The sequence below is a fragment of the Panthera tigris genome, chromosome B4, assembly GCF_018350195.1.
Source record: "Panthera tigris isolate Pti1 chromosome B4, P.tigris_Pti1_mat1.1, whole genome shotgun sequence".
Taxonomy (NCBI): Eukaryota; Metazoa; Chordata; class Mammalia; order Carnivora; family Felidae; genus Panthera; species Panthera tigris.
Genome location: NC_056666.1, coordinates 56,847,143 through 56,868,404, shown reverse-complemented (window position 1 = coordinate 56,868,404; position 21,262 = coordinate 56,847,143). Strand labels below are relative to the sequence as shown.

The window sequence follows — 21,262 nt, the reverse complement described above, 5'->3', positions numbered from 1 at the left end:
ATTCTGAACAAATTCTTTCCATTGATGCTTTTTAAAAGCAATGAGTTAGAAGTAAGTAGTATAAGGCAATTCTCTGAGTATAAATCTAGCACATGATTACAAATCTAGCACTTTTCACCTACTTGTTCCTACTTGATGAAGTCTTGCTTGAATATTCTCCCCTAGAAGCCAACACACCTTTTCTATAAACAGCCAGGAAATAGACATTTTAGGCTTCAAGAGCTAGATGGTCTCAGTTGCAACGACTTATCTCTGCCAGTATAGTATAAAAGCAGCCATAGAGAATTCCCAAACGGATGAGTGTGGCTGTGTTCCAATAAATCTTTATTTACAAAAACAAATGACAAGCTGAATTTGGCATACAGATTGTAGTTCGCTAAACCCTTGATCTAGATAATTATCAGATCTTTTGGTTTCAGCGGACTATCATTGGTGATGATGTTATTATTTATTCCAGTAGTGAAATCATCTAAACATCTTGAAATATTTGCCCATATTTTAGTAGTTTAATCATGGTGAAAAAGGATCTAGAGTTGCTTTTTTTCTTTGTTTTTTCTAAGGGTTCCTTGTTCCCTATTTGGTTGGTTGTTGTGATGATTAAAACACTTAGCTACTTTATATATAGAAAGAAATATGCTACTGTTAATATCTCACTATTCTTGGTGGTGGCAAGAGTCTACAAAAGCTGAACCAAGTAGAGATTGTTCCATTAAGAAGGAGTATAGAGGGAGTAGAAAATATCTATGGTGGATTAACCTAAAATAATTAAAGGTCAAGGAAAATAATTTATGAGTAATGATTGAAGTTGTGATTACTAAAGAAAAGGGAAAGCTTTTGAGGGCTTCCTATGACTCATCACATATTTGAAGAATTAACATGAAGAAGAATTCTAAGGTTTAATGTTTTTTTTTTCTCAGCTTTGAGATTTTAACAAAAAACCCTTTTTAAAAGAGCCACTTTATTAGAGGTTTACATATAAGAAACATCATGGTTATAAGAATGAGCTTACAAACCTGAATTATTAGAATTTCCAACTTTAAAATATATGGATTCGATAAACATTGATTTTTTTTAGCAACACCAGACAGATAACAGATTTGTTTCTCAATGATATGCACGGATCTGTATAGTATTAAAACAACTGATATATTAATATCTTTCAATGCTATTATTAATGACACTAAATTATGACTTTTATTTCTGGTAATGTACTTGGACTTGGTAAGACTCAAAATCTGACAGGATTGACTAGCCTAATACATCACTCACAGGCTGAGTTGCACATGCTCTTTATTTCCTGCAGCACAAGGTATGGATGATAACTGTCAACTTTGCCCTTTGATAGATGTTATCTAATGTTTAAAATATTCCATGAAGCCTTTTCCAGATTTCTCTTGGTGCTTTCAAGTTCAGAAATTTGATTTGCTTAGTGCAATGTTCTCAACTGGGTGTGATTTTACTCCCCAGGGGACATTTGGCAATGCCTGCAACCAGTTTTGCTCATCCCAACAGGAGGATGCTATTGGCGTCTAGTAAACAGAGGTCTAGGACGCAGTCTCCCACAGTATTTATACAACCCAAACTCTCAATAATGCTGAGGTTGAGAAACTCCGACTTAATGTAAAATTTGGGAAACAGACCCTCAGGATTCTTTAAATCTGTGCCACCTTAATCCTCATCAATGAGATACTTCTAATGTCTTCTTTATGGAGATATTTGAGAATGTAGCATTTCCCTGATTACCTGAACTGTATATCATTATATCTGAATCACAGGGAAGCTAGTGGTTGTATTTCTTCCTAGGTCAGTGATCCATTTTTTCTGAAAGAATTAATGAACCCTTGATATGGGACCAGGGCTAACTATACAACACTGAGTAAGAGAAGGTTCTTACTTCTAGTAATCTAGATTACTGCTGGGCTGTAAAGGTGCATGTTGTAGTTCTCTATGACTTTTGTAATATCTTACTACCTGATAACAACTCTTTGGGCTTTGCAAAAAACAAGGATAGGCTTGTTACGAATTTTTGAAAGCTTTCTTTGCATTGGCAAGAGGATGGGGCAAGGTAGTTGACTTATAAAATATTCAGTTTTATGTTTTTGTTTAAGTAATCCATAGATCAAAACTATTGAAGGACCACTGGTGAATGATATCCCTTATGGACAGAGGGATGCAGTCGATGATTTTTGTAAGGTTTTTTTCAAAACTGTGAACATCATTATTCCAATAACGTATCATCAGACAAAAATTTCAGTGAGATTAGCCCTAAGGTAAATTTGTGCTATGCCGTATTTGAATTTTTGGATATATGTTCTCCAAGGGCTCCACTTCTGCCTTCAGTGTTTTTGGAAACTAGGGCATAGGCTGTCGGCTTTGTTTCCAAATGTGGCTTTTAAAACAGTAGCTTAAAAAAACAAGTATTTTTTTAACTTCCAATATTAATAAAATATTTGACCATTCATTCTGTTGCAGTGCTTTTTTATTGTTATTGTTGTTTAAAACTATTTTTCTTCCTTGGGCTATTAAGTGAGAAAGTAAGAAAACACCTATAAAGAGACCAATCTATTTTTACTGTGTAATGATCCCCCTAGTGGATATGAGAAGCAGCTAGCTGTAGGATTTGCATAAGGAAGCAGGTGAGTGTGGGTGAGACTTCCCAACTTGTTTCTCACTTTCAGAAGTGTTTTACAAGATCAAGACTGTCTTTACTATTTTTTTTTAATTTTTTTAAATGTTTATTTATTTTAGAGAGAAAGAGACAGAGCACAAGCAGGGGAGGGCAGAGAGAGAGAGGGAGACACAGAATTTGAAACAGGCTCCAGGCTCTTGAGCTGTCAGCACAGAGCCCAACGTGGGGCTCGAACTCAGGAACAGCAAAATATGACCTGAACCGAAGTCGGACGCTCAACTGACTGAGCCACCTAGGTGCCCTAAGTCTTTACTATTTTAAATAAAGGAACTCCCAGTGAATTAAATTGCTTTTTTCAAAATCCTTAATGAGGCAGAAAGCAGTAAAGGTGCATACTTTTTTAAAACTAGAAAAAGATGAATATCTTAAAAGTTGGAGTGATGCTTTTGTAGTTTTTCAACACACTATTTAAAGAAAAGAATTTCACCAGTTATTTTGTGTTCTTTCATTTAAATTGGCTAGCTATTTTAAAGTAGTCATAGTGAAACTTGGTGCTGCTATATATGTGGCCAGGAGTTAGTTACATTTTTAAAGAAAGAATAAGGAAAATTGATGATATAAAAATTTATTACTGATTACAAAAATGCTGCTTAAAATTATACCGTCAAAGTAAGATGTTTAAGGAAACTCTCTGTAGTTGCTGTATAATAAAACCTTCAAAGTAAAGATTCATTTTGATTGAGTAAAATGTTGTTATAATATTAAGCCTACAGGATTCAAATATGCTACTATTCAGAATATTGGAGACAGGACCAGAAGAGTAGAGATAAATGCCCAGTGATGTGGAGAAAACTTAGAATATTGCTAAATCAAATAGCTTTATCATGTTCAAGTAAAAATAGCATTAATGATGACCATGTAATGAACTCAATATCAATAGAAAACTATATTGCCTAAGCAAACAGTGTTATTACTTTCCTTTTTTTGGAAAATACTTATCTGGCCCAGGACACTGCTACTGTTCTGAGAAAGGTAACATTTAAGTAGGAAAATAGCCTGTTTCTTTGTAAAGGACTTCAATATGTAAAGGTAATATTCTATTAGTAATATGCACTTTACAAGTGCAGCGTATCAGAAAGTCATGTTTGATAATAATCATTTTCTGATATTATAAAAATCTGTATAAAATATAAAACAGATACATATGCTATTGGTGTAAAAACAAATGCCGTGTTTATACTGGTCATAATTAACATGATTTTAAACTTTTCACATTTTCTTTTCACTTTGGAAAGATACATAGAGAACAAACACCTACAAGGTGACTTGTTGACAGTAGTCAATGATACAGTATGTGTGACATCACACAACATCACTCAGGTAATGAGAAGTTTTACAAGTTTAGCTTGATTTACTGAAAAGAAAACCACATTTTTCACCAATTAACGTTCTTTGATGACAGTAATAATGATGCATGAATTGGATGAAGAAAATGGGAAACGAGAAGATAAAAGGATGGAAAATCTATAATTAACAAAAAACATACACAAACAATAATTAGTGTAAGTGAAAATATATTTCTGCAGACTAAAAATGGAACAGAGTGAACAATGCAAATCATAGACAATTAGGGCAGATGTAACTCAGATCATAGAAATGGTGAAAGGCAAAAGATAATGTAATACAACTTGTACAGAGAAACAATCGAAATCTGTTCAAAAGCTTTTTTAAAAGCCTTCCCCTTTACACATTTCGTATCCTATTCTGCCTCTTCGTTAGCATGTTTTCTTTGATATTTCTAACGTATGAGATGCCTGAGGAAAATAAACACTCAACTTGACTTTAAAACTTTATCTGTAGCCCTGCCACAGCTTTTTTTTTTTTTTTGAAGACTATATATTATATGGATTTACTGAAACATTCATTTGGTTTTGCTTTTGAGTGGACTGCTGGTCTAAATTGCCTGATATTTAAATGTTACCATAGTGATGAGTAGTGGACACTGTCATCTTTCTCTTTTTAATTAAGGAACAGATGCAGGTAAAGCTGATCTCTCGGTGACCCTCTTTAAGCTGGCATCAACACATTGATTGTTTTCAATTCTTTTCTCTCCCCTGCAATCTTAGCTTTGTCCTTTCTTCATATCAAGGTCTTCATCCTCTTAGGTTAAAGATGCAGGAACTCCTTTTAAACCCTTCCTTTGGGAGCTTTATCTTAAAAGGAGTAAAACACACTTCCACTAAATAGCAGTGAAACACTAATGCATTTTTTTTTCTCCAGCAAGAATCCCTGGCCCTTTCTGCTTTAAAATTCACTAATGTGTGAGCAGTAGTTTGTTAAAAATTGTTATAACCTATGAGGCCATAAATATTTCTACTTCCACAACTTTTTTGAGAAAAACAAGATGCCCTTCCACATTTAATATATTTACCAACAAGGTATACTTGGAGTGTTGAAATGGTGTTATCAATCCACATTCATTCTTCCTTGTGCTGTAATCTCTTCAACTACACTAGTACCATAAGAAGTATTCAGAGTAATTTCATGCTTGGCACGTTTTAGATGTTTTTCCAAATAAAGAGGGCTGGTGCCTCAAAGATGCTCACAGTTGGGATATATATGAGGCAGATAGTACTGAGGAGTTTTTTGTTGTTGTTGTTATTGTTTGTTTTTTTTGTTTTGTTTTGTTTTTAACCTAGGTGTTATAACCTGTTTGGGGCACAAGAAACAAAATTTGCCTGAAGGGAATACAGAAGAGTTTTAAGAGGGACCCGGTAGCCAGACACAGGCACAGTGCCAGAGGAAGAGCATATGAAAAATAAAATGCTTGCTTTAATTTTCATTTCTTCCACTTTAGATTGTTAGTATTAACTCAATACTTTTAGGGCTGTTCTTTATCGCACCTCCATTTTTTGGCAGCTTTGTCTTATTTGGTTTTTGTATTAGATTTCACTGGTCTTGGAGACTAGCTAATCAAATTTATCATCTCTGTTCGGGTATTTCTAATTTCTTTTATTCATGTTCAGTCACATGGATTCCAATTTTTCTTGTGATTTTCAACCCTTTTGACTTCACTTGTCTTTATAATATTTAGCAGATACACTTTGCATGAATTATTTCACATTTTACGTTGCCTCGTTTGCCTGGAGGCCAGATGTACTTTTGGATATTTTGCCAATAGAATAGTCTATAATTATGCACAATCATATTTATTGACACAGTTTTCAAACAATGACTTGAGGAGGTACTTCTTTTGTTAAAACTATCTTTATTGAAGTGTAATTTACATACAATTAATGGCATTCGTTTAATATGTACAAATCGGTAAGCTTTAGTCAAGTCACAGAGCATTTCCAAACCTCCAAATTTGAGGATGCTCCTTTGTAAGGCAGTCATTTCCTCCGCTTCTGGTCTGAACCATTGATCTGCTTTCTCTAGATTAGTGTGCTTTTTTTCTGGGATCTCAAATAAATGGAATCATACTAGCATGTACTCCTTTGTGTCTGCCTTAAAAAAAAAACAGAAACAAAAAAAATCCTGTTTTTAATGTTTATTTTTTGAGAGAGAGAGACAGAGTATGCATGGGGGAAGGGTAGAGAAAGAGGGAGACACAGAGTCAGCAGAAGGCTCCAGGCTCTGAGCTGTCAGCACAGAGCCCAACGTGGGACTCAAACTTCCTAACTATGAGATCATGACCTGAGCCAAAGTCGGACGTTTAACCACTGAGCCACCCAGGTGCCCCTGTCTGCCTTTTTATTTTTTTAATCCAGCATACTTTTTGAGATTTACCACACTATTGTGTTTATCAATAGTTCATTCTGTATTGTGGATTTTATTGTATAGATATATCACATTTTCTTTATCCATTCCCCTGATGATGAACGTTAAGTTGTTTTCATTTTTTGGCTATTCTGAATAAAGATGCCTGACCGTTTTTGTGTGTAAGTCTTTATCTAGTCACATATTTCATTTTTTGAGGGTAATTACCTGGGGATGGAATGCTGAGTCATATAGTTAGTTTATATACAGCTTAATAAAAAACTGGCCACGGTGTTTCAAAGTAGGCGCGACATTTCTAGATCCCCACCAGCAGAGTTGCGTGAGTGTACCACTGGTCCTATATCCTCAGCAACACTCAGCATTGTCAGTCTTTTACCTTTTAGTCATTCTGATGGGTATAAAGTAGTATCTCATTGTGCTTTTACTTTGTATTCCCCTCATGATTAACAGAATTGTCTTTTTGTGTGCTAGCTGACCATTGCTGTTTTAATTTTTTTTTTTTACATTCATTTATTTTTAAGAGACAGAGACAGAGTACAAGCTGGGGAGGGGCAGAAAGGAAGGGAGACACGGAATCCGAAGCAGGCTCCAGGCTCTGAGCTGTCAGCACAGAGCCCGACACTGGGCTCGAACTCACAAACCATGAGATCGTGACCTGAGCCAAAATCAGACACTTAACCCACTGTGTCACCTAGGCACCCCTGGTCATTGCTTTTTAAAATGAAAAATCATCTTTTTTCATGAAAAAGGATGTTCAAAAATTTTGCCCGTTTTATACTGAATTGTTTCTTTGATTTTGGAGTTATAAGAGGTTTTTTTTCCTTTTGCTGCATACAAGTTATTTTTCAGATATATGTATTCCAAGTCTACTGACCTGTTCTTTAGCTTGCCTTCCATTTTTTTTACATTGTCTTTTGAAGTGCAAATATTTGATTTTTACAAAATCAAACTTGTCAGTTGTTTTCTCATGTAGTTTGTGCTTTATGCTTTATTTGAGAAATCTTTTCCTATCCCAAGGGCAAAGGTTTGTTCTTCTTTTTCTTTTCTTGCTTCTTAAAGTTTATTTATTTAATTTGAGAGAGTGAGAATGCAGGGCAGAGACAGAGAGAGAGAGAGAGAGGGAGAGAGAGAGAGAGAGAATCTCAAGCAAACTGCACCATCAGCACAGAGCCTGACGTGGGGCTCAAACTCATAAACTATGAGATTATGACCTGAGCTGAAATCAACAGTTGGACACTTAAGAGACTGAGCCACCCAGGCATCCATTTTTTCTTAACATTTTTAAGATTAAGAAGTAAGTAGTAGTATGGTACAGTAATCTCTTTTCTTACTGAGGGAGGATTTTCTTAAGTATCAGGGAAAAGAATGAGACATGACTTCCTAAATTGTGAAAAAACAGAAGTAATTATTGAATTGGTTGTGATTGTACTAAAGCTGCTTTCTGCCCTTATTGTCTCTAAGAAAAATTTATCCTGAATCCTTTCCCTATCAAAAAATTCCCTTTATTCACATGTTCTGAATATAGTTACATTAAATGAGTAACTCACTGGCAAAAAGAATTTGTTGTTAGAATTGAGGAAATATTTTATAATCTCCATTGAAAATTGAATTATAACAACTATATATTTTATGAAATTGCATTATATTTTACCAGCTCCTTAGTTGACTGGTTATAGATTTGTCATGGTTCCATCTAAATATTTTAAAAAGCAAAATGGGTTTAATTCATTTACTTATATATTTTTTTGTAACAAGAGTACTTGGAAGCAAAGCTGTTAATATAAACTTTAAGTAAGTGTGTTTTAGGGACAAATCCATCTTTGACATGACAAAAAAAAGGGACAATAGAACCAGTGAAATAAATTTATCAGCTACCAACATTATAACTGATGTTATCAGAAGGACCAAAAGTAATGGCTGTCTTCATTCTTCAGTGAATAATGTACTGTGTCGCTTTTTTCTTAGTAGTATTCTTTCCATCCAGAGACTTCTAGATTATAGTAATGTGGTGATCTGAACTACTCAAAATAATAAGTCCAGTCTGCCAGGATTATGTGTGGCTTGAGTGAAACAATAGTTGTCGGAGACTTTATTTACTGATGAGCAAGGCCCTTGGTTATGTGGCTGTCCAAGAATAAACCAAACGACCACAAAACCCAAATAGCATGTTGGGACATAATATTGCATTCAAGATATGGAAGTGCTGTGACTTAATCCAGGCTCATCTGCAAAGATCTCCTTCAGTGGAGTCATGTCTGAAAGGATACTTTTCTTGGCTGTGCTCACTGGCTTCTGTTGATGGGATATCAGAATGGCACATATTGCATCATCATGAGCTGTGAGTTAGTAATTATTTGCAGTGACACTGTATCAAGAGTGATGATTATGATGTCAGTAAGCATTCTCTATGTGTCTTAGGTACTATAAGCTATTTATTTTTTTAATTCATTACTTTAATGGAAAAATTTCAGAGGTTACTTAAATTACATCTATGAACTCTCTGGGTTACATGATCTTCTAAAGATGTGCCTTTGGTTTCCCAGAAGTGATCTCTAGATTATAACAGTATCTTTTCCAGTGAGCATTATTTTTTTTTGCCTTTGGATCAATAAAATCTATAGATGATGTAACTTACTGCTTAAAGTAAATAAGCAATTGATGCTAACAATAGTCATTTCAGTATAGAATTTTTTAAATCATTTCATTGTGATAATCTTTTCTGATTTATGTATTTCTCAACACAGTAGTTTTTCAGTTCTAGTTAAACATACATTCATTAAATGTTCCTGTGTGTATATTCACAATGATCCAACCAATAACACAGGTAAAATTTTATCATATATATATATATATATATATATATATATACACACACACACACACACACACATATATCATATATATATATTCATATTCACAATGATCATATATATTCATATTCACAATGATCCAACCAATAACACAGGTAAAATTTTATCATATATATATATATATATATACACACACATATATCTATGTCATATTATACATACACATAATATGATATATATATCATAATGCATGTGAAATTTTAATATTTTAAAAATAAAGAGATTCAAAATCTGTTTGCAAAATAGGGACTTGAAATTTTCTCGTATCCTTGTGGCTCGTTCTGGAAAAACAACACTAGAATAGTCCATTCCTTCTAGCTTTAAGCCTCTAATACTTTCCTTAACGATTTTCTCTCATCAGAAGACACATATGCTGGCTAGGAAGGAAAACATTGGCATTGTTTTTCAGGAAGAAGATTTTGTTGTTAATGAGCTACAATAAGCTCATATCTCCATTATATCTTGCACATAATCTTTTATCCCATATTTGAGAAATATTACCCAAATCAGCATTTAGAGCCTAACTTTGGTACAGAATATTGGCTTGTTCATATGATGTTATATAATCTTCATGAATAATTCTTTCATAGGTTAGACTATTTTATAATGCTCTTATACTTTATTTTTTTAGTTCAATTGAAAATTAAGATAGTGATATTGAGAGGAAGTAACCCTTGAAGATATTTGAGTTCCTGAAAACCAGGAAGACTGAATAATTTATAAAATGTAGCACAAAGATTTTGGTGTTTTCTCACACAAAAAAAAGCCTGCTTAGATAACATCAACAATTTACTCTTAATGCTTCTTAATTTATTCTTGCATGCGAACTTCTTGCACAAGTTATAACAATTAGAGGCACACTTTAATTTGCTTTGCAGTTTGAAGTTTGCAACAGCAGTGTGTATCTATTATGGGTCCTCAGGAAGACTCTCGAGTTCAACCCAAGATTGTCCTTCTTTCTTCACTTCCTCACCCTTCCTATGTTAGCAAGGCCTATTAGTCAGGGATTTCATTTTACCACCTCAAAACTGCTAAGGCAACCTTGTCATTGTAATTTTCACACTCTTTCTTTTTCTTTGTTCTATATGTCAGTGAAATCTTATCTCCACAGTCTTCTGTCATAGGTTAATAGCTTGAAACAAAGTTCAATTGGAGTCTCTAACATAATAAAGCAAAATTCACAGATGGGAAAAAAAATAGTAGCCACTGCTTTTCCCTGCGCTTTATTCAAGTGCTGTTTGTTGAATCGTGCCCATTGGTAAAACCGAATTAGTGGATTTGATGAGAAATGTAAAATGTGTGCATACACATAGATTTGGGAGACCTTAGTACGGCTGTGCTGTTCTAGAAGATGTTCCAATGACTTTGTAACACTCTGGAAAAGTTCTTAATATAGATTTTATTCTCTTAACAATGTGGCATTTAATCATACTGTTAAATCCAAAAAACTGTAAATAATTTACCGAAATTTAACATCCAAATGCTGCCTTAACATTTTTAAGCTTTTTGAAAAGAAGTATTGGTTCATTTCCATATACTGCATTTATTCAATTAAAATAACCTTTGCTAACAGATTAAAAGCCAGGGGTCATTGTCTGTACTTATTCTACTCATGCTGCTGTCTGCTCAAGGTCATTTGGAAATTATATGGCAGAGAAATTTTCCAAAGAAATAAATGTTATTAGTGCAAATTTACTAGCTGGATTATTTCAGAAGAAATATATTGACACCATTGAACATTTTCAACAATCCCACTGCCATCACTTTCTCTTCTTCTACTCAATGAGCTGTTAAAAGACACAATTTGTTGTACTATGTAGCTAACAAGAAATAAATAACATGTAGCAGGTGCTACACAGGAAGGCACTGAGTGTTATTGTACTAACTGTGCCTGACTAATTCCAGCCAAAACAACAATTCTGTATTCAGTAAAGAAGAACAGATAATTTAGTGGAGATTTGGAGCCTAGTTGTTTGTAATGTCAGGGTTATACTTGGAGAATAGAACCAAGTGAGAGACATGGCTAGAGAAAATCCTCTGACACAGAGATATGTACTAAACTTGTAAGAATCCAATTTAATGGAAGGTAATGGTACACAGATGATTGAAAATATTGAATAGTCCAAATGTTTTCCTATATATATATTTTTTAAAAACTATGTGATTATTTTGGCATGGAAAGACCAGATACATCCTATTTCTATTAGATTAATGTTAAAAGTAACTTTCTTTCTCTGCGTATATCATAGCAATTTATACTAAATTGGGGAGAAAGCCAGAAGTAATATTTTGCCATTCATAGTCTGCAGAGAAGATGGAGATGTGAATGATACACATATTTTTTTTTAACTTTCTTACCAATAAGTTGATGTGCATTGTTCTGATCATTTAGTTTTCCAATAGTTACTTATTATTACGTGTAGCACCTATTATATGTTAGGAACTGTGGATAGAGCGAACACAATTCAAATGAGGTCTTGCTCTGGCAACTTTGTTCTACTGGGGGCAGTAGACAATGTTTAAGTTAAAAAAGGTAATTACAGATTGACATGAGTGTTAGTAATGAAGGAAGGAAAGAGGATGCAGACATTTAGATCCTCTGTGGAAAGATTTCCTTTGAACTTGGAGCTGAAGGATGAGGACAGGTCAGTCATAAGGATTGCAGAGGATGACTTTCCTGGTCCAGGAACAGCAAGCAAGGTGTCTTGGGGGTGAGCATCATGTTGCCAGGTTCAAGGAACAGGAAGGATGTGGGTGTGGTTGGAACATCACAAATGGTGGGGAGCATACTTTTTAGAAGATAAAATTGGAGGGATGGGCAAGAGCCAGACCTTTCCTTCTGGTGGAAATAGCACACTTGGTCAATGTGTGTCCAGGAGCTGGGCAGACCTGCCTCTTCAGGAAGAGTCCGGAGAAGGTGAGAGCTGAGGGTTCAAGACGAAGAAGCCATAGCATTTTTGGAAAGGAAAGTTGTCTTACTAAAGACAATGCTGCTTTTGTTCTCACATTCTTAGATTCCTTTTTAAAAATTTTTTAATGTTTATTTTTCAGAGAGAGAGAGAGAGGGAGAGAGAAAATATGAGCAGGGGAGGGGCTGTGAGAGAGGGAGACACAGAATCTGAAGCAGGCTCCAGGCTCTGAGCTGTCAGCACAGAGCCCAATGCGGAGCTAGAACCCACAAACCATGAGATCATGACCTGAGTCGAAGTTGGACGCTTAACTTTCTGAGCCACCCAGTCTCTCCTTTAGATTCCTTTTGCTATCCAAAAAAGAATATGTAGTTTATCAAGACAGTGATAGCATTCAAATCCATTTAAGCCCTATGACCATTTCTGGGAACTTCCCTTGTTAATAAGTCTTGTAATTTACAGGTACAGCTAGCACATCAGTGGGTGAAGGAACTCAGTAGAGGGGTCAAATTTATACCAATGTCCCAAGCAGTTGAAAGCTTGTGTGTGTGTGTGTGTGTGTGTGTGTGTGTGAATGGATTTGTTAAATAGTATCCTAAATTAAGTATTTCCAAAGCAGTCTTACCTTTGTAATATTATGCTAAGACTAAAAATAGAAGATTGGCTTCAGAAACCCTAAGAGCAGGAAATTTATAATAGAGAACTCATGGTGAAAAGTACTAATGTAGATATTAATAGATCTAAGTGGTGAAATAAGGAGGTGAGCACTAACATCGTTTCAGTTAAGCTTTAACTGTAACCAATTCTGTTAATAATAAAGGGCTCATGATGCCTTACAAAAGTCGCTGACCACTACCTATTTCCAGACATTATCATACCATTCTTGTGATTAAAACTTATGGAAAGTAAGGAAGATAAGGAAGTAAATTGGTAAAGCTGGAAACTTTGGAAGTTGATAGGTGTGACATAGAATGTTCTAGATTCTCAGAACTCAGTTCTCTGTAAATGCTCAGAACTTCACTGAAAATAAAGCAAGAATAGCCAGGTGAAATACAAATATGCTCAAAAGTTTAAATAGCAATAATATGGAAGGTGGATTACAGAGTGGACTTAAAAAAAAAAGGTGAGATAGGATGGAACTTCTATGCAACAGTGAAAGTTCACAGCTTATTGCAAGATGTACATCAAATGAGAGTGTGATAGACAGTAGTACATATATCGTGAAAATAAAACATTTGGGTACCAATCATAGAAATGAGAGAAGACCAGGGGTGCCTGGGTGGCTCAGTTGGTTGGGCGTCTGACTTCGGCTCAGGTCATGATCTCACGGCTTGTGAGTTCGAGCTCCGTGTCGGGCTCCATGCTGACAGCTTGGAGCCTGGAGCCTGCTTCGGATTCTGTGTCTCCCTCTCTCTCTCTCTCTCTGTTCTTCCCCTGCTCACACTCTGTCTTGCTATCTCTCAAAAATAAATAAAAACACTTAGAAATTTAAAAAAAAACGAGAGAAGACTATTCACATTGAACTGAATTCATTGCTCGCTTGTTTAATTGGTGATTTAGCTTCTTAAACTAATATTAATGCTGGACAACTGGATATTTACATACAAAAGATGGCAAAATCCTTTTTGTAGAATTAATCCTTAACTGATACCATATGTAAAAATTAACTCCAAATGAATCAAATGCCTAAAAATAAGGACTAAAAATTATAAGAGTACTAGAGGAAAATACAGGGGCAAATATTTATGAAAATGAATTAGGCAGTAGTTTCTTATATGTGACACCAAAAGTATAAGCAACAAAAGAAGAAATAGGGGCACCTGGGTGGCTCAATGGGTTAAGTGTCTGACTTCAGCTCAGGTCATGAACTCATGGCTTGTGAGTTCAAGCCCTACATCTGGCTCTGTGCTGATAGCTCTGAGCCCACTTCAGATCCTCTGTCTCCCTCTCTCTCGGTCCCTCCCCTGCTCATGCTCTCTCTCTCTCAAAAATAAATAAATATTAAAAAAAAATTAAAATAAGGAGAATGAGGGCATAACTGACAGAATGGAAGAAAATATTTGTGAATTGTGTAAGATAAGAGTTTAGTATCTAGGATATATAAGTAACTTATAACAACAAAAACACAAACAACTCAATTAAAAAGTAGGAAAGGATTGAATAAACATTTTTTCAAAGAAAGTATACAAACGGCCAATAAGCACAAGGAAAGATGCTCAATGTCATGTCATTAGAGAAATGAAAATCAAAACCCCAATGAAAGATAACTTTTTTATCCAGCAGGGTGGTGGGAAGTGTTGGTAAGGATGTGGAGAAATTGGAACCCTCATGCATTGCTGCTTGGAATGTGAAATGGTGAAGCCACTGTGGAAAAGAGTTTGGCAGTTTCTCAAAAAGTTAAACATAAAGTTACTGTATGACCTCGTAGTTTCACTCCTAGATATATACCCAACAGAAATGAAAACATATGTCCACATAGAAACTTTTACACAAATGTATCTAGCAGCATTATACACAATAGCCAAAGGGTGGAAATAACCCAAATGTCCATAATTAGATGAATGAAACAATAAAGTGTGTTATGTATACACAATGGATCATTATTTAGCTTTTTTGACACCTGCTACAACATGGCTGAACCTTAAAGATATTATGCTATGTGAAATAAGCCAGCTATAAAAAAACCCAAATATTGTATGATTCCATGTATATGAAGTGCTTAGAGTAGTTAAATTCATAGAAATAAAAGGGTAGAATGGTGAAGGAGCCCAGGGGGGAGGGCAAGGGAGGAGTGACTGTTTGATGGGTGCAGGGTTTCCTTTTGGAATGATGAACATTTTTTGGAACTGATAGAGGCTGTGTTGCATAACATTGTGAATATACAGCTGATCCTTGAAGAGCATGGGTTTGAACTGCCTGAGTCCAATTATTCACTGAGGTTTTATAGTACAGTACTGTAAATGTGTTTTCTCTTCCTTATGGTTATCTTAACATTTTTTTTCTTTTCTAACTTACTTTACTGTAAGAGTACTGTATATAATACATATGATGTACCAAACATGTTAATTGACTGTTGTTATCGGTAAGGCTTCTGGTCATCAGTAGGCTATTAGTAAAGTTTTTGGAGAGTTAAAAGTTGTATGTGAATTTTCTACTGTGAGGAGAGTTGGAGTCCCTAACCCTTGTATTGTTTAAAGGTCAACTATATTAAATGCTATTAAACTGTACACTATGAAATGGTTAAAACAGTGAGTTTATGTCATGTATATTTTACCACTCAGATACGCACTCGCGCGCATGCGCGCGCGCGCACACACACACACACACACACACACACACACAACAGTAACAATGAGAAGAATTGATCCTTGAATTTAATTTTAATCAGCAAAAATGAACTGTTTGGCTAAGAGGTTGACTAAGGTAATCTTGGAGTACAATGTCAGATTGTAAGAAGGAGGATGAGTCTAAAGGAATGAGTTGCTATTTAAAAAGTTATTTTTGATAGTACAATCAAAGGGATTCCAATGCAGAAGAAGAGGAAGAGGTACCAGGAATCCTCTGTCAGGAAAGCTGAAATCTAGACTCTGTTCAAGTTTCAAAAAACAAACACAAAAACAAAATCTAGGGAGAGGGCAAGTCAGTAAAGAAAGTTCCCCAACATTATATGGGATGAGAAAGGAGGAGATCACCTACTTGAGGAAGATAATATTATATTAATAGAGTTAAGAAAGAAAGAAACTATTCAAATTCTGTTTTACTTAATTGTAAAATCCTGTAATTTATAATTGTCTTTTTTTCCCCTTTCTTATGCTTTTTGGAATAATCAAGAAACACTCTCTCCTCAGTCTACGCACAATCTGTGTGTGTGTGTGTGTGTGTGTGTGTGTGTGTGTGTACGTACATGCATACACATGTGTTTGTTGGGACTGGAGATGGTGAGGGGTGAAAAGAGGATTTGTAATGCACAGTCTTTAGTAAAGTTCAGGCTATCGCCAACCATTCCCAAAGGGAGGCTCTACTTGTAGATGATTTACTTGAGGAAACAAAAGAAAGGAGGAAGTAGCCAAGACAATTTTGAAAAAGTGTAGATTTGAGAATGGCTTTCCCTAAAATTTAATTATTTATTATTCAGCCAAAAAGTGTACACAGTATGGATTGGCTTTAAGTCCATCATATAGATCAGAGAAGGGAAGAATTGAGAGTCGATAAACAGTTAAATTCATGTATGAAGGCATCATTTTTGACCACGGTGGCATTACAAATTGGTAGGGAAAGTGTGGGCTCTTCAGTACATGGTGCAAGGACAATTGGTTATCCATATGGAAAAAAGTAAAATTAGATCTTGGTGACAGAATAAATTCCAGGTGGCTTGAAAATCTGAAAGTGGAAAGCAAAACTTCAAAAATTCTACAGTTAAAAATTGGAGTATTTTTATGACCTCAAGTTTAAGTAGGATTTCATAAAGGAAAAGGTTAGTAAATTTGGCCTCAATAAGTTGCATTTTCTATACATCAAAAGAGACCATGAAAAGAACTAAACAAAACAAAACTAAGCCACTAACAGGAGATATTGTAAAACCTATAGCCACCAAATGATAAGCATTTAAAACTTCAGCAGAAGAAAAAAACAAACAAACAAACAAACAAACAACCTAATAGTAAAATGGGCAACAAGGATAAACAGGCATCTTACTTATGTGCCCAATAAAATTATCTGCAACTTCACCACTTGTGATAGAAATTCAAATTAAAATAATATACCATTCATACTCATCAGATTGCCACAAATGAATGGCAGTGTCAATGTTGATAAGGGTGAAGAGCAGTGAGAGCTCTCCTACAATTTTAGTAGTAGTGGAAATTGGTACAGTGACTTTGGAGTGCAATTTGGCAATATTTGATTGGAAGAAAATGAACAACTGAAATTTTTCCGACAAAGTATAAGGTTTATTCATTTAATGGTTAAAATGAATGAACTAGGATGACAAGTATCAATACAGATAAACGTGAAAATATTATATTCTTTTGATATAATGAATTCTTTTTGGACAAAATGGAGAAAAGTTCCTTTGAGGGTGTTGATCATGGAACACACAGTTTGGTGACATTTTGACTGGTTGAATAGCCCTAACCACAAAGTATTGATTAACAGATTGGGTAAGAAAGGTATTGTACCCATTACCATTTTTTATTATTAACAAACCACTTCAAAACTTAGTGGCTTAAAACAGCCACCATTTTATTTAGCTCATATTCTTGTATGAATCCAATTTGGATGGTTGGGGCATCTACCCATATGGTCTTACTTCCTCTAGTGTATTAGCTCAGGCTGTGTGTGGAAATATTTGGGGTCTAAAAAGCAGCAAGAGTGAACACTCCCCAAACACAAGTACTTTCTTGGACCACTGCTCATGTTAGATTTAGGGTTGGGAAAATAGACTTTACCTCTTAATGGGAGCAGCTGTAAAGTTACATTGTAAAAGGGTATTCATACAGGTGTGGGAAGAATTTGTGTACGTTTTTACAATCAATTATAGGTGTCTTTACACAGGTATCTTGTCTTGATCTGTGAAACTTTTACATCAGTTACTTGGATAATGATCCTTAGGGTCCGCTCAACATGCAGCCTTTAGTAAAATGGCTTAACCCCAATTTTAGTACAAAGGACCATTAGGTCTAACCAGTTTCTGCCAGAAGAAGAGTCTGTAGGCTTTATGGGCCAGACCATCTCTTGTGGGGTGCGATTTACTGGGGAAGCAGACTACTTCAAGAGATGCCATGTGGTTCAGCCTCTAAAAGTTAGGACAGATATCGCTTCCCAGGACTGGATAAGAAGTATAATATTCTGCTGGTCCAATAATGTAGAGACCCTGTTTGTAAAGAGAGAATTCTCCTTGGTGGGGTCATTAAAGTAGATCCAATTAAATAATTGGAAAAAAAATCAATAGCATTTGGCCCAAGACTAGAAAGTAAATACAATTTTCTTTAGAGATGTATTCTTCCCCAAAATAACAGAGAAAGAAGACGATGAATGAGATAAATTCAGCCACACCCACTTTCCTGTAACCTGAGGACTTTCTTCAGGAATAGGGGTGGGATGAAAACCAATGCCCTTGAGGTCAAATGGGTTTCCCTTCTTCTAGGGTACCAACATTCTGCGTGGACTCTGGTTGAAAGTATGTAGCAGTAACCAGCTAAGCAGAAACCAACTTAGCTTCTAACTGTGATAAAAGATACTGGGGTTGTGGGGAGAACTGAAGACAGGTGGGGGCACAGGGTGGAGGGAGCAGACAAGGACGGGATACAACAAACCTAAATAGTTACCATCCATTTGGTAGTTGAGCTATGGGTCATCACTATTTTCTTCTTTATGTTTTATGAAGTTTTCAACAGCTATAATGAGCACATATAATGTTAAAATCAAGAGGAAAAGAAACTTTCTCAGAGCCAGGATTTAAATTGGGCCGGATACTGTACATTATTCACATTTGTACCTCATACCCATTTTAATACTAAATAGGTGCCACTCTCTAAATGTTTATTGAATGCGTGCTAAAATTATAGGGAGTTCAGTTTGGCTTGCGGTAAGAAAGAATTTTCTAGGATGTAAAGTAGTTCAAAAATGCAGTGCTCTGTCAAGCAGTAAATGCCATCCCACAAAGCACCCAGACAGAGGCTGGATTAAACAAGCAATATCTTGGAAAGAGTTAATGGTCTGATTGCAGATTTCAGGTAAGGCATCATGGGGGAGCTTGCATTTAAATAGATGAGTAGAATTTCAGTAGGTGAAAAAGGAGGGGGTAGGTGGAAATGAAAGAATAGTTAGAAAAAAATAAATGACTAGATGACTCTAATAGCCCCCACCTAACTAGGATTTCCGTGTATCACATCTTGAGAGACTGGATTCTTTTAAAGAAAAATACTATAGTTTCAATCTTAGAATGGATTTCTTTTATGCTGGTAAATCGTTTTTGCCATTTGCCTCTGTCATCCCATTACTGGACTGTTTCATTAAAATTTATTATAGAACAGTATCCCCTATTCACTTTATACTTCCTCTTTTTTTGTGTGAAAATCTAATTTGTATTTTAGATGCTTTTCAAATTTCAAATTTTGCCATTAGTTTCATGCAGTAAGACATCATTGATACAATGTACAACAAAATATCATTAATAATTTTGTTATGATATAGAATTCTATTTCATTCGTATTCTATATTCCCTTTATTGTGTTTCAGCTTAAATACAAGACATGTGATATTTAAAAAACATCAATACCTACTGTGTATTCCTCTGAGAAGTCGAGCGTGTCTGAAATATTGTGATTTCTTGTCAGGCAACGTCGCAAAGCAAGTTTATTTTTTGAATTGGTGAACAAAGAGCCAAACTTAAGAACGCACTTGGGCTTTGTTCTTCAAAAGTTTTTCTGAATGACAATTAAAAGAAAGAAAGTACAGAAAATAGAGCAGCAGAACTCTTGCTCACTGGAATGTTTTTCAGGTTTTTCCATAAGGTGTCGACACTTCTCTGTCAACTTGTAGGCTCGAAAAACAACAAAAAGCAGTCTTGTCTGTCAGGTGTTCAGTGGCATCCCTCTCCAAATCCTCCCAAGAGCACAGAGCTCTAGTTCAGATATTTCAGTGTTACGCAATTTAGTCTGTCTCTAAATGTCAGTCCCTACGGTCTCATGATTTACTTTCAGATTGGGTGCCCAAAACGCACCGCCAATTACCCCGAAGTGCTTAAGGCACATATCTTGCTCTATCTGACACTGAGAGTGTATTGGTACAAGTAAGCTGTGAACCAAAATAATGAAATGTACAGTAAAACTTGCAGATACTTTGGATATATTTTAATCCAAATATTTCCATTTATCCAAATATTTGTCCAACAGTCTGATTTTTTTTTCCGCTGAGGGGACTCACTGACCATAGTTATTTTCTTATATTTGTGCCTTTGTTACAGATAATCCTACTAATATATAATTTTATTGTCTCACTTGCAGGAGCCGTATGTTTCCTTGAGCTCTCGGGCTGTTTTAGTCAGTGGTCTTTAACCAGATAGTAAGAAGGAACACTTTATCGTTCCAGGAGCGCTCTTCATGGTCACACAGAAATGTAAGTGAATGAGTTTATGCTTCCCTTCCATTAGCCAACTATCATTACAAAGTGAGGCAAATAATTACTTTCACTGAGTGTGAAGTTAAGGATTTGGAAAAGACACTTGCAAATGATGGATTTGCTGTTTCCTTTAAAAGCAAGATCTACGTCAACAAAAAGTATAAGAAGATTAATAAGGATAAGAAAAAAATTACAATATGAGGTAGTCTCCATTTTATGGGGATTTCAAGATATTTTAAAATCACATATTCTGATTCTTAGTCATCTAAAATATTTAGTCATTAAACGCCTATTTTGGGCATACTGATTCTTTGTCCTTAAATTGTTATACCTGCTCTTATTCCTTTCATTGAAGGAAAAAATACACCTATATGCTTTCCATTTCTTATGTAATAGATGTAGTTTAATAATTGTAAAAAGCTACTAGAACTACTTTATATAAATGCTTTTATTATCCCAAACACTTGTAGAGAGCCAACTAACTTTACAGAAATGAAGAAGGAAATATAGTAGCTGAGAATCCCCACATTCAGAATACATCTTTCATTTACTTTAACTATTCAGGTCTCATCTTAAAGAATTCCTTATAGGAATCTCTATGGCAATCTGGTGTTTAGACCAGAGAGGAAAGCACATAAGGCATGGGCATTTTACCAGTCTTTCTGCTCTTTGTCATATGCTGTTTGGTTATCACCTAGAGGGTACTTCTGTGCCTCAATTTCCCACATTTATCAAAGATGACAATATAACTCTGTAGCATATACATTAAAAGATTAACAAAAATTAAGTTTTCTATTTGATTAATTTTTCTATGCATGAATATATAAAGACATTTGTGTATAATCATATATACACTCCTAATATTCATATATAAAAATAAAACCTAAAGCTCATTCTTTAGGATGTCAGGGCATTAAAATATTCATGCCAGTTTTTCCAATATATCAATTTAT

The 21,262-nt window shown here is 35.1% G+C and overlaps 1 protein-coding gene across 10 annotated transcripts in view; it reads left to right on the top strand.

Annotated features, from left to right (window-relative positions):
• Nucleotides 1-21,262, top strand: part of SOX5 (SRY-box transcription factor 5) — a 930,253-nt gene that overhangs the window by 362,195 nt on the left and 546,796 nt on the right. For all 10 annotated transcript variants that reach the window (XM_042991948.1, XM_042991946.1, XM_042991954.1 and 7 more), the window contains one exon: nucleotides 20,195-20,306. In XM_042991948.1, the coding sequence (XP_042847882.1) occupies nucleotides 20,305-20,306 (2 nt within the window). In that variant the 5' untranslated portion in view covers nucleotides 20,195-20,304. The remainder of the gene's footprint in view (nucleotides 1-20,194; nucleotides 20,307-21,262) is intronic.